The following is a 16,681-nucleotide window of genomic DNA, read 5'->3' on the forward strand; positions in this document are numbered from 1 at the left end:
CTGAGTTCAAGGACAGCCTGAACTGCATATAAAGAACCTGTCTCAAAACAACAAAAACAAAGAAGTGTCCATAGCCAGAGACCAAGGCCAGTACCGTACTCCCAGTCCTTTCTGACTGTACAAAGAATTAAAGGGCCCCGTATGTTCTTTTTCTATTGGTGACAGGAGATTAATGAATCTTGTATGGCTGTTGCTCCCTTCCTAACATTTGATAACCTTTTATTTTACTAGAGTCCCACGCTTTCCACAGGGGTTTTGTTCAAAAGCCATACGAGGCGGCCTGGCGCAGCAGCCCCCTGCTCTCTACAGAGTAATTGAAGCTCTGCTTCACCCCAGGATGGCTGCAAATGGAAGCAGCCTTGCGGGTGCTCTTTCTCCGGAGCCTCACACCCAGCTTCCTTTTATTGAAAAGAAGTTGGAAGAAAAAGGAGGAAAGAATCACATAATTATGCTCCTGAACAATTTGCTCTTAGGAGATCTTGTGTTTCCACCATGAAATTCCGCAGCTTAGGAAAATATGAAAGCAAAACGACCCCAAAGACGAGTACAGGTTGATTTCTTCAGTTAACACAAATGAAGATGTTCAGCAGGAGAGTCTAGCTGTAGATACTTTACTCTGGTTATATCTGGTGATGAACCAGAGGATAAAGCACAGTGGTTCAGTAAAGGATTGTGTGGGAAAGATCAATGAGCTTCCCCTTCTGCACCTCTCCCCAGGCCTCCCACAAGTATGCCAAGGAAACAGGCAAGATTTACATTGAAAGTTGCCAAGAGGAGGGCTGGCCAGATAGCTCAGTGGATTAAAGTGTCTGCTTAAGCAGATGCAGGGGCCGGGGGTTTGATCCCCCAGCCTGCAGTGCTGGCCCCACCACCCGGGGCACACAGCAATTGAGACTGGGCGTGGTGGCGCAGGCCTGTAATCCCAGCACTTGGGAGGCTGAAAACAGGAGGATCGCTACAAGTCCATTCTGTGTAGTGAGACCCAGTAAACCTGAGGGTCTCAACATGACGCCTGCATGTACTAAATACATAAATAAAAAAAGAAAGAAAGAAAGAAAGAAAGAAAGAAAGAAAGAAAAGAAAAGAGAAGAGGGCTCTTCTTTGGAGCTTCCTGGCCTGGCTGGCTCTGCTACCACGGCCCTGGAGGCCTACAGCGAGGAGAAAAGAAGGTCTGATACTAATTGGGAAAAGCAAGTCTTGGGGTTGGGGAGATGGCTCAGTAAAATAAGCCTTGCCTGGCAAGTGCAAGGGCCTCAGTTCAAGTTTGCCCCAGACCTAGGCTTGCAGGAGGGGAGAGTGAAAGGTGACAGGGGACACGCCGTAGCCCACTGACTTGAGTGTGCAACTCTCCTTCATGTTGAACTGCAGCCGTTTGACTTGATTTCTGTTTAGTGTCAGGGACAGCAGTGAGGTATTGAGGTGAGCAGTGATGGAAATCAAGGGCAGAGGAGATGTGGGGTCCCACCCGTTCCAAAGTTTCTCCTGACCTTTCTTATGCTGCATTTGCCATTCCTGAGACCCTTGTCCCCTTGCAACTCAAGGGTCCTCCCTGATTACCATATCTCAATTCTGCCCTCATCTTGGTCTTGTCTCCCCTGAGTCAGAAAATGAAGCTCCGGGAGCAGGCACATCATGATGGACCAGGGACCAGGGACATCTGTCCAGCACTGTCGCTGTAGTTGGCGCAAGGGTGAGAGGTGAAGCGCCTTCAGCTGTCAGAGACAACCTGAGACCAAGGCAGGGAACACAGGCTGCGTCCAGAAGGCCTACTCCTTCAACATGACGCCTGCAGCCTGCGACCGCCAGAGCCAGGCAAGGACAAATCTGTGCTGCTTTGAACCATGACCTTTTGGTAATTTGTCACAGAGATGAAGGGAAACTAAAGACTAAAAACTAAAAACTCTTGCTATTTTATATCCTAGACCCTTTCATTTGCAGATGAGAAAACTGCAGCCCAGAGAATTTTCCATCATGAAATCCCATCACAGGTTACTGAAGCTGTTGCCAGGAAGCAATTCCTCTCTGCTAAAAAAAAAAACAACAAAGAGCTGCTATGTGTGCGGGGCCCATGGCCTGTGCGAATTCACCTAGTTAGTGACTGGGCAGGTGGGTGCAAAGAACATAGGTAAACATGGAAAACTGCCATCACCGTCGAATCATTCATGCATTCAGCAGTATGTATTACTTAAGCGCTGAGTGCAAAGCACTATTCCAGGTGCTGGGGACCCAGCAGCATGTGAATCTGGTGGTCCGCCTGGGCCCCAGCAGCCCCGCTTGAGCTGCCGGTAGCCCAGGTGCCCTTTCTTCCTGCTGGCAGAGAGGGATGCCCACAGCAGGCCACGCAGGCACACTGCCCTCCCCCAGCCATTCTGCAGCTCCTCTGACGCCTGCCCAGCAGACACAGGAGCCTGTGACACCGCCCCAGCACCTTCATGCATAAAACATGGCCCAGGAGGCTGAGGGAGGCTGGCCTAGGCTGCTCAGAGGGGCTGCCACCTTTGGGCCCCTGGGGAGCCAGGGGAAGGAAAGAAAGGCAAGGAGATTCGTGAGATAAAAATCAACGGAAACCTCAGGGGGGGGGGGAGAGAGAGAGAGAGAGAGAGAGTTAGTTTTGGTTTTGGCTGGTTTTTGTTTCTTTTTCTTTTTTTTTTCTTTTTTCTCTCTATAATTCTCACACTTCCGGGATGGCTGCCTGGCCATGAGGAGGCTTTAGGCCCGGCACCCTGCCATCATGGTGCTACCTTCGCGGCTGCACTGGATCCGGAACCGGCCATGGAGGGACCGCATCCGCCGGCGCCAGCTCAACCGTGAGTGTCCCCAAGCAGGCGTCGCCACACCTCTTTCCTCAGCAGCCTTCGATTGGAGCTCAGGATGCCCCTTCCCCTTTCTCTTCCTCCCATCCTGCTGCTCTCTCCCACTGCCGGCTCCCTTTGCATCCACTCGGCTCCCTTCCTGCGTCCTCTGGAGAGCTAATGAGGCTCGCGTGGTCCCTAGCGCCACACAGGAGGAGTTCTGGTCTTCATTCTCCGCTCCACGCAGAGTACAAATACATGCTACACCAGCCAAGGCGTCACGAGAATTGGAAGCTCTGCCCTTACAGCGAGGAAGAGCAGAGTGTCCGAGCCGAGCAGAGCAGGTGTCAGCCCTGTGGCTTCTCAAGGGTGAGATTCAAGGATCAGAGAGTGACCTGGTCTTTAAAGGGCTCGGTGCTATTTCTGAAATGATCAGCCTCATGCTGAGGTTCCTCCCGAGCCAAGAGAAACTCTGGCCCACAGATTTTAGTGTTGACATAAGCCGAGAAAGAAAAGGCATCCCCAGTCGATGCCAAGAGCAGTACCCATCATCAGGCAATAAAGGTGTGTGTCTTGCTAGAGAGGCTTGTTCATCTCCGGTATCAGCGAATTCCAGTGGCTCGTCAGTGAATGAAAGGGGCCTGTTTCGGGGGTGAGGAACAGTTTGCTTTCTTCTTATCTCTGCCATGAGAAAACCGTGGTGAAGCTGTGATGATAGATTGCTGCTGATATTTGGCCACGGTAGGAGGAGGTAGGAGGAGGTGAGAGGGAGTGGTAGAGAGTGAGGCAAAAGGGGTCCACATGTCCTATCCAAGGGGCCACAGTCCTTCTCGGCCCACGAGGAATGGGCCCAGCTTGTCAGATTTACAGCTCTTCAAAATGAACCGTGAAAAATACTTGTGTACTGAAAACTGAACAGTCTCCAGTTTAAGTGATGGCAATTCCTTCTTTAGATTTTAAATACTGTAGTAACCAATTCTCTGATACAAAAGATGGCAAGTTGTGACTCACCAGCTACCAAGCCCTGGCGTGCAGGACACTGGTGTGCAGGATTCTGCTCTTGCTATAGCCCACACGGTTGCTCACCTCTACTTATGTGCTCACTAGTGCCTCAGATTCGTTAGTAAGAACCCCCGGCCAGGGGGAGGCTGCCCCTTAGCTCAGTTCTTTAAGTGGCTGCTTCAACAAAGCAGTCAGGCTCAGGTTGCTGTGGTTTGATCCCCACAACTTAAGCCAACCAAACCTGCCCTGAAGGCATTTGGAGAAAAAAAATCCTTAAAAAAGGCTGGGGAGATGGCTCAGTGGACTAAGTGCTTCCTTGGCAAGCTCAAGGGCCTGAGTTCAATCCCCTGTTCCGCAAAATAAATAAATAAATAAATAAATAAATAAATAAATAAAATAAGCACCCCTGGGCCAGTCAGACAAACTAAGATGAACGAGTGGCTTGTATCGGAGACAGTCCCAGTCTATTAGTTTAGGAAACAAGATGGGTTGGCTGGATTCCAAAGGGTGTCTCACATCCAAGGCAATATCTTTTTTTTTTTTTTCAATGTATTTAGTACAGGGTCTACAGGGTCTCACTACACAAACCAGACTCGTAGTGATTCTCCTGTTTTCAGCCTCCTAAGTGCTGGCATTACACGTGCATGCCACCACACCCAGTCTCAGTTGCTGTCTCAGCACACCCCAGGGGTGGAGCCAGCATGGCATACTGGGGATCAACCCCGGTCCCTGCGTCTGCCTAAGCAGGTGCTTTAGTCTGCTGAGCTGGCTGGCTGGCCCTTGAGGTACTATCTGTACCTAGCAAAGCATTTGTTTTTTTAAGCTATCAGGACTTTTCTCAGGGCTTTCACCTGGATCAACTGCTTCTTTCACTTGACCCTACCTTGAACCTTAAACTCAGTTGTATGAGGCTCCGCTCTATGTGTGTAGGAAAAGAGCTGGGCTTCATCAGGCTCAGGCAATACCTTTGCTGGGGTAGTGAGTGTCGCTGGGAAAAGAGTGAGCACGTGTGTGCATGGCTTTCCAGTATGGGCAAAAAATCGACCACTGCTGTACAAACAAGAACTTGAGCAGAAAAAGCCGCTTCCCTTTAGCGGTGGTACTTAAATTATGGATCTGACAGTAGGATATTGTGCAGTGATTTTTGCTTTTGGGGGGACAGTGGGGATTAACCCTAGGGCCTGTAAGCCCAGCCCTATCATTCATACATAGACATAGAGGTAGAGATAGAGAGATACCGATGTTTATCTCACTAAGTAACTAAACTGCCCAGGTTGGGCTCAAACCTGTGATCCTCTTGCCTCAGCCGCAGCCTCCCAGAGTACCGGGATTATAACCATGCACTACCATGCTTGCTTCTGCATGGTTTTAATATGGAATGCTAGTTATGGTAGCAGGTAGTGAATCCAAACTTATCATCAAGCAGGTTAATCCTAAACCCTGTTGTGTAAGTGTCAGAGGGATTCTGACTTTCTTCCAGGAGTCTAGTTGTATTATTGTCCTCAAAGTAGGAGCCGATCAAGTGATGTGTACAGGGATTGATATTTCCAACTCAGGGAAGGTCTGTGCATGGTAGAAAGGCAAGAAGAATTAGAGAGGGAAGGTAGGACCCAGGAGGAAGCTCTCACTTCAGGCATCAGCCTGCGCCTTAGCCATTGCAACAGTTAATAACTTCTCCATTTTCCTGTCTCTGAGGTTTTACCCACAGGCCAGCATCCCCCTGCAAGCTGGGGACTCAAACTCTATTGTCCCTCTGTGTTATTCTGTCACTGAGAAACAGAAGTTAGTAAGCCCCAATCTCCTCAGGCATACAAAGGACCATGGGTGGCAGTGGGAAGTCACATGTTGTGATGTGCAGACATCACTAATCAACCACAGCTACAATATGCAGACATCACTAATCAACCACAGCTTACTCTTTCCTGTCAATGGATCAAACTAGGCTCCATATCCCTGTTGTATGGTGTTCAGACTGGCCTTGTTCACTTTAAAGCTGTGTCTATGTTCTATTGCTTTTTTTTTTCTGTATTATTTTTTAGAGAAGGGTCTATAGGGTGTCCAGATCTCACTACTAGATCTGTCTCATAGTGATGTGCCTGTTTACAGCCTCCCAAGAGCTGGGATTACAGAGGCGCGCCACCATGCCCAGTCTCAATTGCTGTCTCAGTGCGCCCAGAGGCAGGGCTGGCACAGCAGGCCTGGGAATCGAACCCTGGCCCCTGTGCCTGTTTGCAGGCACTTTAATCCACTGAGCTATTTGGCTGGCCCTTGAGCTAGTTGGCTGGCCCTCTTGCTTCTTAACAAAGCACAAATTTACTGTCCTAAAACAGCATGAATCAATTACCTCTGCTTCCATGAGTCAGGAGTTTGGCTGTGAGTTCACTGAGTCCTCTACTAGCTCACTGGCTTTGTGGTGCTGAGGCCCAGGTGTCACCTGGGCTGCAGTCTGGCCTGGAGCTTGGACTCTTTGCCTCTCCAAGGCCACAAGGGACTCTCCTGGCTTATAGTCACTCCTCTAAAGGGCTCATCTCTTGAGTCAGGCCCACCAATGTCGACTAGTCAGGGACCCTAATTACGTCTGCAGAAATTCCTTGCTCTTTGCAGTGTGAACTAATCTAACCACAGAAGCGAAAGCTTCTGGCGTTCATGCACAAGTCTTTCAGATACTTAAGATGCCGGGATGGTCCAGGCATGCATGCCAGGGGCACGAGTCACGGGACTATCTTACATTTTGCTCACTGTAAGCCCTATCTTACATTTGCAATAGAGTCTAGATTTGTGAACTACTGAAAGGTCTTGTGTGTTTTACTTTTATTAGGAAAAATTTTAAGTGAAATGAAAGGCAGAGAAAAATAGCATAGTGAACCCATATGCTGATCACTTAAGCTTAATGATGCTAGCCTTTCATCCTACTGGCCTCTTCTGTTTTCTTGCTGAAATATTATGAAATAAACTGCAGACTTTTTAACACTTAACCTTGAATATTTTGCTAACAGCCTCTGACAATTACATTTTTTCTGCACAACTGCCTAAAAAAATTAACAATTTCTCTTTAATATTAAATGAATAGTCCATATTCCGACCTCTCCAGACAGGAACCCACTTGCAAGGGCTCTGTGTGGCTATCACCCCTAGTAGGACGCCTAGCACTGAGTGTGCTCAATGGAAGTTTGTGTGCAATCAAAGCTATATTCAAGGGTCGGCCAGATAGCTCAACAGATTAAAGCACCTGCTTAGCCAGTCGCAGGGGACAAGGGTTTGATCCCCAGCCTGCCATTCTGGCCCTGCCCCCAGGATGTGCCAAGATGGCAATTGAGACTGGGCATGGTGGCTCTGTCTGTAATCCCAGCACTCGGGAAGCTGAAAACAGGAGAATCACTACAAGTCTGATCTGTGTAGTGAGAACCTATAGACCCTGCACTAAACTAAAAAAAAGAAAGAAAGAGAAAAGAAAAAAAAACTATATTTAGGTGGAGATATAGCCCAGGGCCAGGGAGATAGCTCAGCCTGCCTGGCAAGTGCAAAGTCCTGAGTTTGCTCCCTGGTACCAGAGAGAGAGAGAGAGAGAGAGAGAGAGACTCAATGATAGGGCACTTCTTAGCATGCATGAGGCTAAGTTTCAATCCCCAGCACAATAGAACAACAACAACAGAACAACAAAAACTCCTCTTCGTACAACACAGTGCCTCCTGAGCTCTATTTCCCTCAGTTGCCCTCACTCCTCCAATGAAATCTTTACTTTCCAGTCCATGATCGGCAAATGGTAGACCCACAGTATGCGAGCCAAAGTTCACCATGCTCCCCAAAGATGTCTGCACTTTAAGTGAGGCCATCAGAGAAAGAGAGCCTAGGTCACTACAAAGACCCAGGGTGACCCTTGTGGGAGGGACTCAGGGGTATCCTGGAGGCCACGCCCAGCTGCTTAGAGACCCACCCCTGTGAAAAGGCAGACAGAGCCACAGTTAGGGGATGCCAGGCTTCCCGCAGGGTGGTGGCGGTGCCCACGCAGGGCATCAGGGTGAGGGGAGGCACAGATGGTTGGGAGCAGTGCGTGCCTCTCTTTCTTTAGTCAGCTGGTCAAAGAAAAGCAAGCCTGGCAAGTTCCTAGCTTTGACAATGGGCAGTTTGGCTGTGAATTCCACTTTGGCAACACTGTCGCGGGTCCGAGGGCACTTGTTCCATCCTACCTCCTTAGTGTTGGCTTCTTCACGGCAGTAGTAGCTGTTAGGATCTAAGACCCAAAAGTTGGTGACGGACTTGGGGCCACCTGAAGGTTGACCATCATGGGCACATGCCACTCTAGAAAGGGCAGCCCCCCTCCCACAGTCTCACCCCCATCCTGCCTGAACAGCTGGCCCCAAGGCAGGGGGTCACACAGGCATACCTGATCCTCTGGGGAATGGAATGGGGTATTGGCCCCACCTGGGCTTGGCACGCAGTTTCCCTTACAAGTACTCCACCTCCTATCACAGCTGAACGCTATGTCTGGGGGAGCTGTGGTAGAAGAAGGGCCCCAACGAACGAATGGAGTGAGTTCTGCGTCCCACTGAACAGACAACTGTGACAAAACCTAAATGACTTGAGACGAGGGAGTGTTGCTGTCCTAAAGACATCACTGGTGACTTCTTCCCGGCGGCCATGTGATTGTCTCCTCTTGCTCCTCTCCTGCCTCAGCATGGGAAATCTTCACGGTGACCAGGGGAAGGGGGCCTGCTCAAGTGGGGGTCTGAGTCCCCTGTGTAGTAGTTGGAAGGACAGTATGACAGTGCAGGGGATGCTTCCACCTGCAGCTGTCCTGGGCTCACCCATCCACAGAAGAGGTCAGAGACCAGTCAGGTGGTCCTCCCTAACGTGGGCCCTGATGCGTCAGAAGGGACCCAAGTCTCTTCTTCATACCTGTCTCCAGGTGAGAAGCTGGGCCAAGACCAGTGCCCAGCAGCCCCGGGGATGCAGGAGGCCTGTGTCGGGGAGTGTGTGGGCAACTGGGTCTGCTCAGGGCCACCCACTCTGCAGATGGCCCCTGCTTGCTGAGCCCCAGCATCAGCTTACAGAGCAGCCGGCTGGCTATCGGCTTTCGCTTCTGCTTCCCTGTTATCTACGAAGCTCAGCCGACACACTCGGGTTTCGCCCCTGGGCTCCAGGCCTCAGGGATTGTGTCCCAGCAGATTTCGCTTTTCACCGTGGACACAGACACCTGCATGTCCTAGTCTAGGGCAGCAGCTGTGTGGCCGCCTTTCCTCACCTGCTGGCCCAGCCTCTTGCTGCCCTGATCCTGGATGGTACAGATCAGGGTGGGCTTTGTTGGCACAGGCTGCCCCCTCTGCCCACCACCCCTGGTACGTTCTTCTCTCCACTTTGTTTCCTCTAAAGCTGGAAGCTTAAAAATTTGAGGAGTCACCGCTGAGATCACACCAAGTATTAATAAAAAAAGAAAGAAGCCTTTTGAACATTCTCTGGAATTCCTTCCCAATCCCACTTTTCCTGGATTCCAATGTTGTCACCTGCTAAATATGTCCATTAAACCATGGCAGCCCAAGTAGCCTACCTTCTCCACCAGGCTTTCTCCCCAGTATGGCCTCCTGCTTGCTGTGAGGTCCTCCTGTCACAGACCACAAGTACATTTCATTTTAGGGACCCAGTTACTTATCCCAGGATAAGAAACGTGTCTGGACCTGCGAATGGTGTGCCTTCCTTTCTCGTCTTCTAGAAGGCGCGCTTCCGTCCAAGCCTTACCTTCCCCCTCCTGTCAAGAGATGGAATCTGCAAGGACCTCTGCCAATGCCCAGCTTCTCATGTCAAGGAAAAGCAAACACACACAAAGACCATGGGAAACTAGAGAAGAACTTTGGTAATGCAAGGGGTTCTGTTGGTTAGAACAGATCTCCTTGTGTGGATGTGGAGCTGCGCAAACGTTCTAACTGGTTCAGCCATGGAGGGACACTTGAGGGTGTGGAGCAAAGGGGAAGCGAGAGGAAAAGCAGCAAATGCAAACACAACAGCCGAAAATGAGAACTCTAAGCATGGCTGGAGGCTGGTGACCCCCAAAGCTAATCACTGCAATGACAGCTTGGCCTTTGGCCAGGATAGAAATGACCCCAACAGCAAGTTTCCTCAGAATCATGAAACTACTGTGTAAAGCTTAGCATGAGGAGGGTGGGAAGGAATGGAAACATCATGAGGTATGTTGTCATTGGTTCAGGCCACACTGTGAAATGTCAAGGTCCATGTACCAGTTCCCCACAAGGAATGTAAACATGTGCTACAAACATGTGCTAGTAACAAAAGAAGCATCTCAGGTATGCACACACAGACACCTGCTGTCCAAGCTGTTAGCTTGAGCAGCAGCACTAAACTAGAAAAGTCCTGATTTTGCTTTGCTCTGATATAAGGTAATATGTTCTAGTTGTCTAAGGGTTAAGCAATGCAGAAACCTAACTAACAGTTGGAGCTGAGAATGTTGCTCAGGGGTAGAACGCATGCTTAGCATGTACAAGGCTCTGGGTTTGCTGCCCGACAAAGAGAGAGACACAGACAGACAGACAGACAGACAGACAGACAGACAGACAGACACAGACAGAGACAGACAGACAGAAACACAGAGAGAAAAGAGAAACAGAGACAGAGACAGAGACAGAGAGAAACAGACAGACAGAGACACAGAGACACAGAGATAGAGACAAAGAAAGAGAGACAGAGACAGAGAGAGACAGACAGAGACAGAGACAGTTAGAGAATTCCCAACATGCATTCATGCAGTGTAGTTCTCCCATATTTGTAAAATCATCTAAATATATTATCTTTATAGGCTCAGACTAACACTGCTTCATTTGATGATATAACTTGAATAACTGTTTTTGCTTTTCATTTTGGTACTGGATTTGAGCCGAGGGCCTCACACGTGCTAGCAAGCAAGCACTGTGCCACGGAGCTATATTCTCAGCCCTTTTTGTTTTAAGACAGAGTCTTGCTAAATTGCTCAGATTGGCCTTGAAATTTAAATCTTTCTGTTTCAGCCTCTCCTGTAGTCAGAAATACAGGTATGCGCTGCTATCCTCAGCTGTGTGTATTTTCTGCCATTTTTCTCTGTTCCAGTTTGATACAGCCAAACTCAAAGGAAGGCTGCAGAGTCTGGGTCAATTTGTATGCATCTAATCTGACTCACTGGAATACTAACAAGTGTAAAGTGGATTGTGCTGCATGGGAACATCTATCTAAGCTGATGTTTATGACTTTCCAGCCCTGCTCTGTGCCCCCTAAGTCCCTAGATGGCAGCTCTGCTGTCTAAAGTGTCAGGGTAATCTGGGGACGGTGGGGACATGTTTGGTCAGAACACAGTGCCTCTCTCTCTCTCTCTCTCTCTCTCTCTCTCTCTCTCTCTCTCTCTCAACCAGAGATTGAACTCACGCCCTTGTGCTTGCCAGGGAGGTGCTTATTCTACTGAGCCATCTCCCCGGCCCCACCTCACACTTTTGAGGGGAGCTCTTTCACCCTCCTCCCAAGGCAGGGTGACTCAGAAACAAGACCATTCTGGCTCCTTCAAGGGTGGTTCTTCTGGGCCTGGCTTGGGAGGCACCACGGACGTTCTTGCCCTTGGGTGTGGGCAGCTGGGTCCCTGGCCTCCTATATAGGATGGAATGGCAGAGATCCCCGTGTCCTGCCTGAAATAATCACCTTTTGAAGAGAAAGGGCTCATATTGGCTCATAACTTTTAAGATTGTAGGCTATCATCTGTTGCTTCTGGGCTTTTGTATGGTAGAGAAAAACTTCACCTCGTGGCGAGGAAGCAAAAAAGAACAGGAGCCAGGGTCCTGAGGTCCCCTTCACAGGCATGACTCTGGTGACCTAACGGCCTCCTGTAGGCTCCCACCCACCCCAGTGCCCCCACCCTGGGGATACAACCTTGAGCACATGGGTTCACCCTGCAGCAGAATACAAAACCTGAGCTTGCAGAGGAGAGCCAGGCCAGACCAAGGAAAACAGAGCTGGGACATTTGCTAGCTCCTGGAATCCCTGTGGCCCAAGGCGTCCTCCCTGAGACTCGCAGCAAATAAAGTTCAATTAATCCAGACCTTCAATTTTCAAGCAAGTGAGGAAAAACTGCAGAGGATTTGCTTGCTCACCTGTATTAAGGTGCAGGGGGTGGGGCATGAGGAGGTGTAAAGGAGTCAGCAGAGAACTCAGAGCCCCTCCTTTTTGGGGGAGAGAGGAAGCTTTGCTCCCATTGGAACGTTTTCAAAGGTAGAGAAAGGAGGCTTCTTTGAACCTATCAGAGGTTCTGGAAGCCAGTTTTGAAGGCTACAAGCAACCTTCTCAATGGTATGGGTGATAAAGGAAATATGTTAGATGTATTTTTAAGTGCTTGCAAAACTATAATAATTCTACTATTTTACTCTACTTGCTTTATCACACATCTCTCCACATGTCCAACCCTACTGACGAATCTTATACATTTTTATTATTATGCATTCATGGCAGATATTAATGGGTCCAGGTGCTTGCTCCAGGCATGCATTGATGTGCAATGAGTTCAACCTGCCTTCTCCCATGCCCTCAGCCCTCCCAACCTGTAGTTATCAGGATTCTACTTTCAAGTCAAATTTATTTTTAGCTTTCACATATGAGAGGCAGTATGCCATACTTATCTTTCCACATGTGGTTTATTTCACTGATGTAATGTCTTCCGGGTCTATCCATGTTGTTGACAGGGATGCAATTTCATTCTTCTTCATGGCCGAGGAACGCTCCATTGGGTCTGTACCCACATGTCCCTCATTCATCCACCTGTCGGCAGGTGCCGCAGCTGACTCTATCTTAGCTATTGTGGAGTGTGCATTGGTAAACTAAGAAATGCAAGTATCCCTGTGGTGCACTGGTAAATCTTACTTATTTTAGGATTTCAAAGTCAGCCTTCTCTCACTCGCCTTATCAGCCCCAGTTTCATCCATGATGGGCACAGTGTGCTCCTCCTCACTGCTGAGTGTATTCAGGTATTAGAGGTATTTTTAGGTGATGCTATGGCGTGCAAGTGGTGAACTCTCCAGTCACCCATAGGCATGGTGAAGAGCAGTCATCACTGTAGTACCTGCTGGTGCCAGGGCATCTCAGCTCTACCTGTGGCTCTGATTCCCTCCCAGAAGAAGCTGTAGGCAAGTCAGGAGCTCGGAACACCTCCAGAGTCCCACAATGTCTTGTGTTGGGGGAAGTGTCACTGGGGATTAGTCAGGCACAGTTCACTCCACAGCCCTGATCAGGGCCCAGAATGCCCACAGCCAGTTGTTCATTGTACAATTTTCTTTGACCCTGTATGCAATCGAAGGACCTGCCCTCAAGACTGGGAGAGCCTTTTCCCCAGTGTGAGACCTGGGGCCAGGCTAACTGGACGAGCAGGAGGCAGGGATGCAGAAGCCCAGGGATGGAAGAGAGGTGAGAGGAGGAGGAGGAGGAGGAGGAGGAGGAGGAGGTGGTGGTCCTGGCCCTCAGCAGCTCAGGCAGTTGCCGCATCCTGGAGTTCCACCCAGGCTGAAGCACTCTCTGGCTGTCTTTTCTCCCACTCCATTGTTGCTACTTAGCTCCTGCTAAGATTCTGTGCTTTGTATCTAGAACAGTAACATCCTACACTGAGAAAATGGTTCATGAGTATCTTGACTTCTTAAGGAAATTATGTAGTTGAACTGTGTTGTTAACCACTTTTTGACTGAGTAGTCCCCACAGCATTTTAATTCTCCTAAAGGACAAAAACCAGATTTAATTTTATTTCTTCCTAGCAATTAAAGTGAGCTTGTCTGACTTTAAAACAAGAAGCATAAGCTGCAGGGTTAGAGCCCGTATTTCACTTCGCCCACCCTGCCCCGCTGATCTCACTCTGCAGTGTCTGAGAAGGTGCCGTGACGCCTGTGGGCATCCTGGGAAACAGATTGTTTTTCTGGTATCTCCTGATCATGGGGCAGGAGTCAGACCTTTCCACCTGTAAACTCCCACGCATTCTTCTTTTCTGGGACCAGAAGTTTGTCCTTCAGGGCATCTTTGAGGCCACCTCTCGCAGCCCCTGCTGCCTCTGGCTGCTTCCACTACTGGTGACCCCTGGCCTGGACACAGGCCCACCCTAGGGCCCTCCTTGACCTCTTCTCCCATTAGATCAAGTCCAATGTCCCTCACTTCCTGGTGTCAGGAGGCAGGACAATGGAAAGTCCTCATGCATCACCCTATAAAACCCTTTCTATGGTTAGAGGCAGCGCATCATGCATTCCTCCATGGGAGGCTCATACTGTCCTAAGAAGTTGGAAGAATCTTCATTACAGTTTCTCCTTGTTCTCATATCGACATTGAGGCTTGGAGAGAAAGAAACATGAGGACACACACATGGTCCCTCAAGGCTCTTGTGCTGTTAAAGTGGCACATCCACCTTCCTCTTCCTCCCCAGTCATGGAGCCTGGGCCCGGCTGCCATGCACCAAGCTCTGGAGTCAGAGCATCAGGGTGACAATGTGTGACCAGCTTATGCTGTGTTTTGCATCTACCCTGACTCTCCAAGTCCTTTTCTATGGAGATGAGAGTGGTGGGAATCCCTGGGTAAGAAGCTTGAGCACATCAGCCACCACAGCACACAGCTCCCACCACTGTCCACCTCCACACCCAGTGCTGGCAGTGAACTCAGCCTCTCCGTCCTCCCTGCATCCCCTGGAATTGTGGGTGCATGATCCTAGGCCTTAGAGAACTTGCCTCTTCCTCCCCCATGGTGCTGAAATCCGACAAAAGTGGAAAGCAGGGGGCCGAGGGCTCCGCCATTGCCCCTGGGGAAGGACCCACTCTGCCTCAAGCCAGTTGCACGGCTCACTGGGAGATGCTTTGTGCCCCAGGCACCCACCCCTGCTTGGCCACTTATCCCATAGCCATCCCAAGCCAGGTGACCTACTTCCTGGCAGAGTTGAAATCTCAAACACTTTTCCTTCTGAGTTGTATGGGAAGTAGAGCCCAGCACATCATCGGGGAGCAGTTCGGTCTGACCTGATCCTCCGCTGCTGTTGCTGCTGGATTTCCCATTTGCACTTCACATGGACTCCAACTGTGGTGAACTCAGCAGGGCGGCTCAGGGACTCCTGAGCTCATGTCCTATGTGCTGTGCTCAGCTCCTGCAGGCTTCAGCTGCCTGGTCAGCAACAGTAGGAGCATCTGGTGCCCCTCAGAGAGGCTTTGCACTAAGATAGCGCACAGGGAAATGTTTTGTCAGCTGCACAGAAACAGCCGTGTTCTTTTAATTCTATTTTTTTTTAATTTTATTTGTTTATTTATTTATTGTGTGTGTGTGTGTGTGTGTGTGTGTGTGTGTGTGTGTGGCCAGCTCAGCCCACAAGGGGGCGGGGCTGGCTGGCATGTGGTGCTGGGGGATTAGAACCGTGGTCCCTGTGCTTTGTTTAGCTTAGCTTGTTCTAAGTAGGTGCTTTAGACCACCGAGCCATCTCGCCAGCCCCTTTTAATTCTATTTTAAAAATAAAATGTCTGAGGAAGTTCTTTAAGGGTTTACACATTTTTTGTTTACTATTTGAAAAATACTGCTTAAGATCACAGAACACGCCATTTGCCTGAGCAGGTCCTCTGGGCCTGCCCTTTTGGGGATTGTGGGACCAGGAATGTCACCACAGGCTCTGCCCACCCGTGACCTCAGGCTAAGGAGGGGACACACAGTCCTCCTCCTGTGCTTAGGCTTCAGCCTCTTATCTCCTGCCAGTTTCCTTTCAGAGGCAGTTTCTGTTTTCACCCTTGAGCTTTTCCTTTTTCTATTCTCCTTAAATTTGTTCCGCTCTTATGAGACCACAGTAACCTTCAGTTTGCAGCGAATGATCGCCAATTTAAAGAAATTGCAAGATAGTTCATATGTTGGAATTCACATTAGTGATTTCTTGAAAAGCACAAGCCATTTTTCCACTTTTAAAAATCTACAGAGAAAAAGAAGAAAAATGTACAGCAGCCCAATAAAGTGGTGAAGTACTGCTTTCTAGAAATTCTCAGGGTTAGTAAAGCATAAACAGGAAGGATTCGTAATCAGGACCTCAGTCTTTTGTGTACTGAGCTTCCAAGCTACTTTAGAAGATTAATCTCTTCAGTCTGGCCTCAGGTATCTATTTTTGATCTGCTTACTAAAGATAAACTTTAGTTATGTCTGTGAATTATCATAAATTAATGAGATCACAAAGTCTCTTTTCTTTTTAAATTTTATTTGTGTGTGTGTGTGTGTGTGTGTGTGTGTCTGTGTGTGTGTGTCTGTGTGTGTGTGGCCAGCTCAGCCCACCAGGGGGCAGGGCTGGCTGGCATGTGGTGCTGGGGGATTGAACCGCAGTCCCTGTGCTTTAGCTTAGCTTGTTCTAGGTAGGTGCTTTAGACCAGTAGGTGCTTTAGACCACTGAGCCATCTCACCAGCTCACAAAGTCTCTTTTCTAAGAGATATATCTATGTATGTAAACAGGATGGTTTGGTCCACTGTACTGTGGATTTCTGCTGGTCTGGAGAAAGGAACAGCTGGTCATTAATTTATTTTGTCTCCTGTTTTCAATTCTTTGACCTTTTTCTCTTCTTAATTTCTTATATGTTTCTTCCTTCTTCCAAGTTTGCATGCATGTACCTAGTAATATGAACAACTAATTTGAAGACAACACAAGGCAATACAACAAATTCTGTGGAATTCCTTTTTTTTTTTGGAGAAACCAGGGATTGAACTCAGGTCTTTGAGCTTGCCAGAGAAGCACTTATTCTACCAAACCATCTCCCTGGCCCTAGAATTCCTATTATTTTGCTTAGTGAAATTCTGTATCATTTGTAATTTTTCTGTTTTATTTTTATTTATTTTTATTTTTTACTTTTTATTTTATTTTTTTCAAAGTTTTATTGATAAAC

At 48.8% G+C, this 16,681-nt stretch overlaps 1 protein-coding gene across 3 annotated transcripts in view; it reads left to right on the forward strand.

Moving 5' to 3' along the window:
• Positions 1-2,237: 2,237 nt before the first annotated feature.
• Positions 2,238-16,681, forward strand: part of Ripor2 (RHO family interacting cell polarization regulator 2) — a 220,350-nt gene continuing 205,906 nt past the window's right edge. For all 3 annotated transcript variants that reach the window (XM_004640142.3, XM_023699979.1, XM_004640144.3), the window contains exon 1: positions 2,238-2,807. In XM_004640142.3, the coding sequence (XP_004640199.2) occupies positions 2,732-2,807 (76 nt within the window). In that variant the 5' untranslated portion in view covers positions 2,238-2,731. The remainder of the gene's footprint in view (positions 2,808-16,681) is intronic.

The sequence above is a fragment of the Octodon degus genome, unplaced genomic scaffold (genome assembly GCF_000260255.1).
Source record: "Octodon degus isolate 3935 unplaced genomic scaffold, OctDeg1.0 scaffold00119, whole genome shotgun sequence".
NCBI lineage: Eukaryota > Metazoa > Chordata > Mammalia > Rodentia > Octodontidae > Octodon > Octodon degus.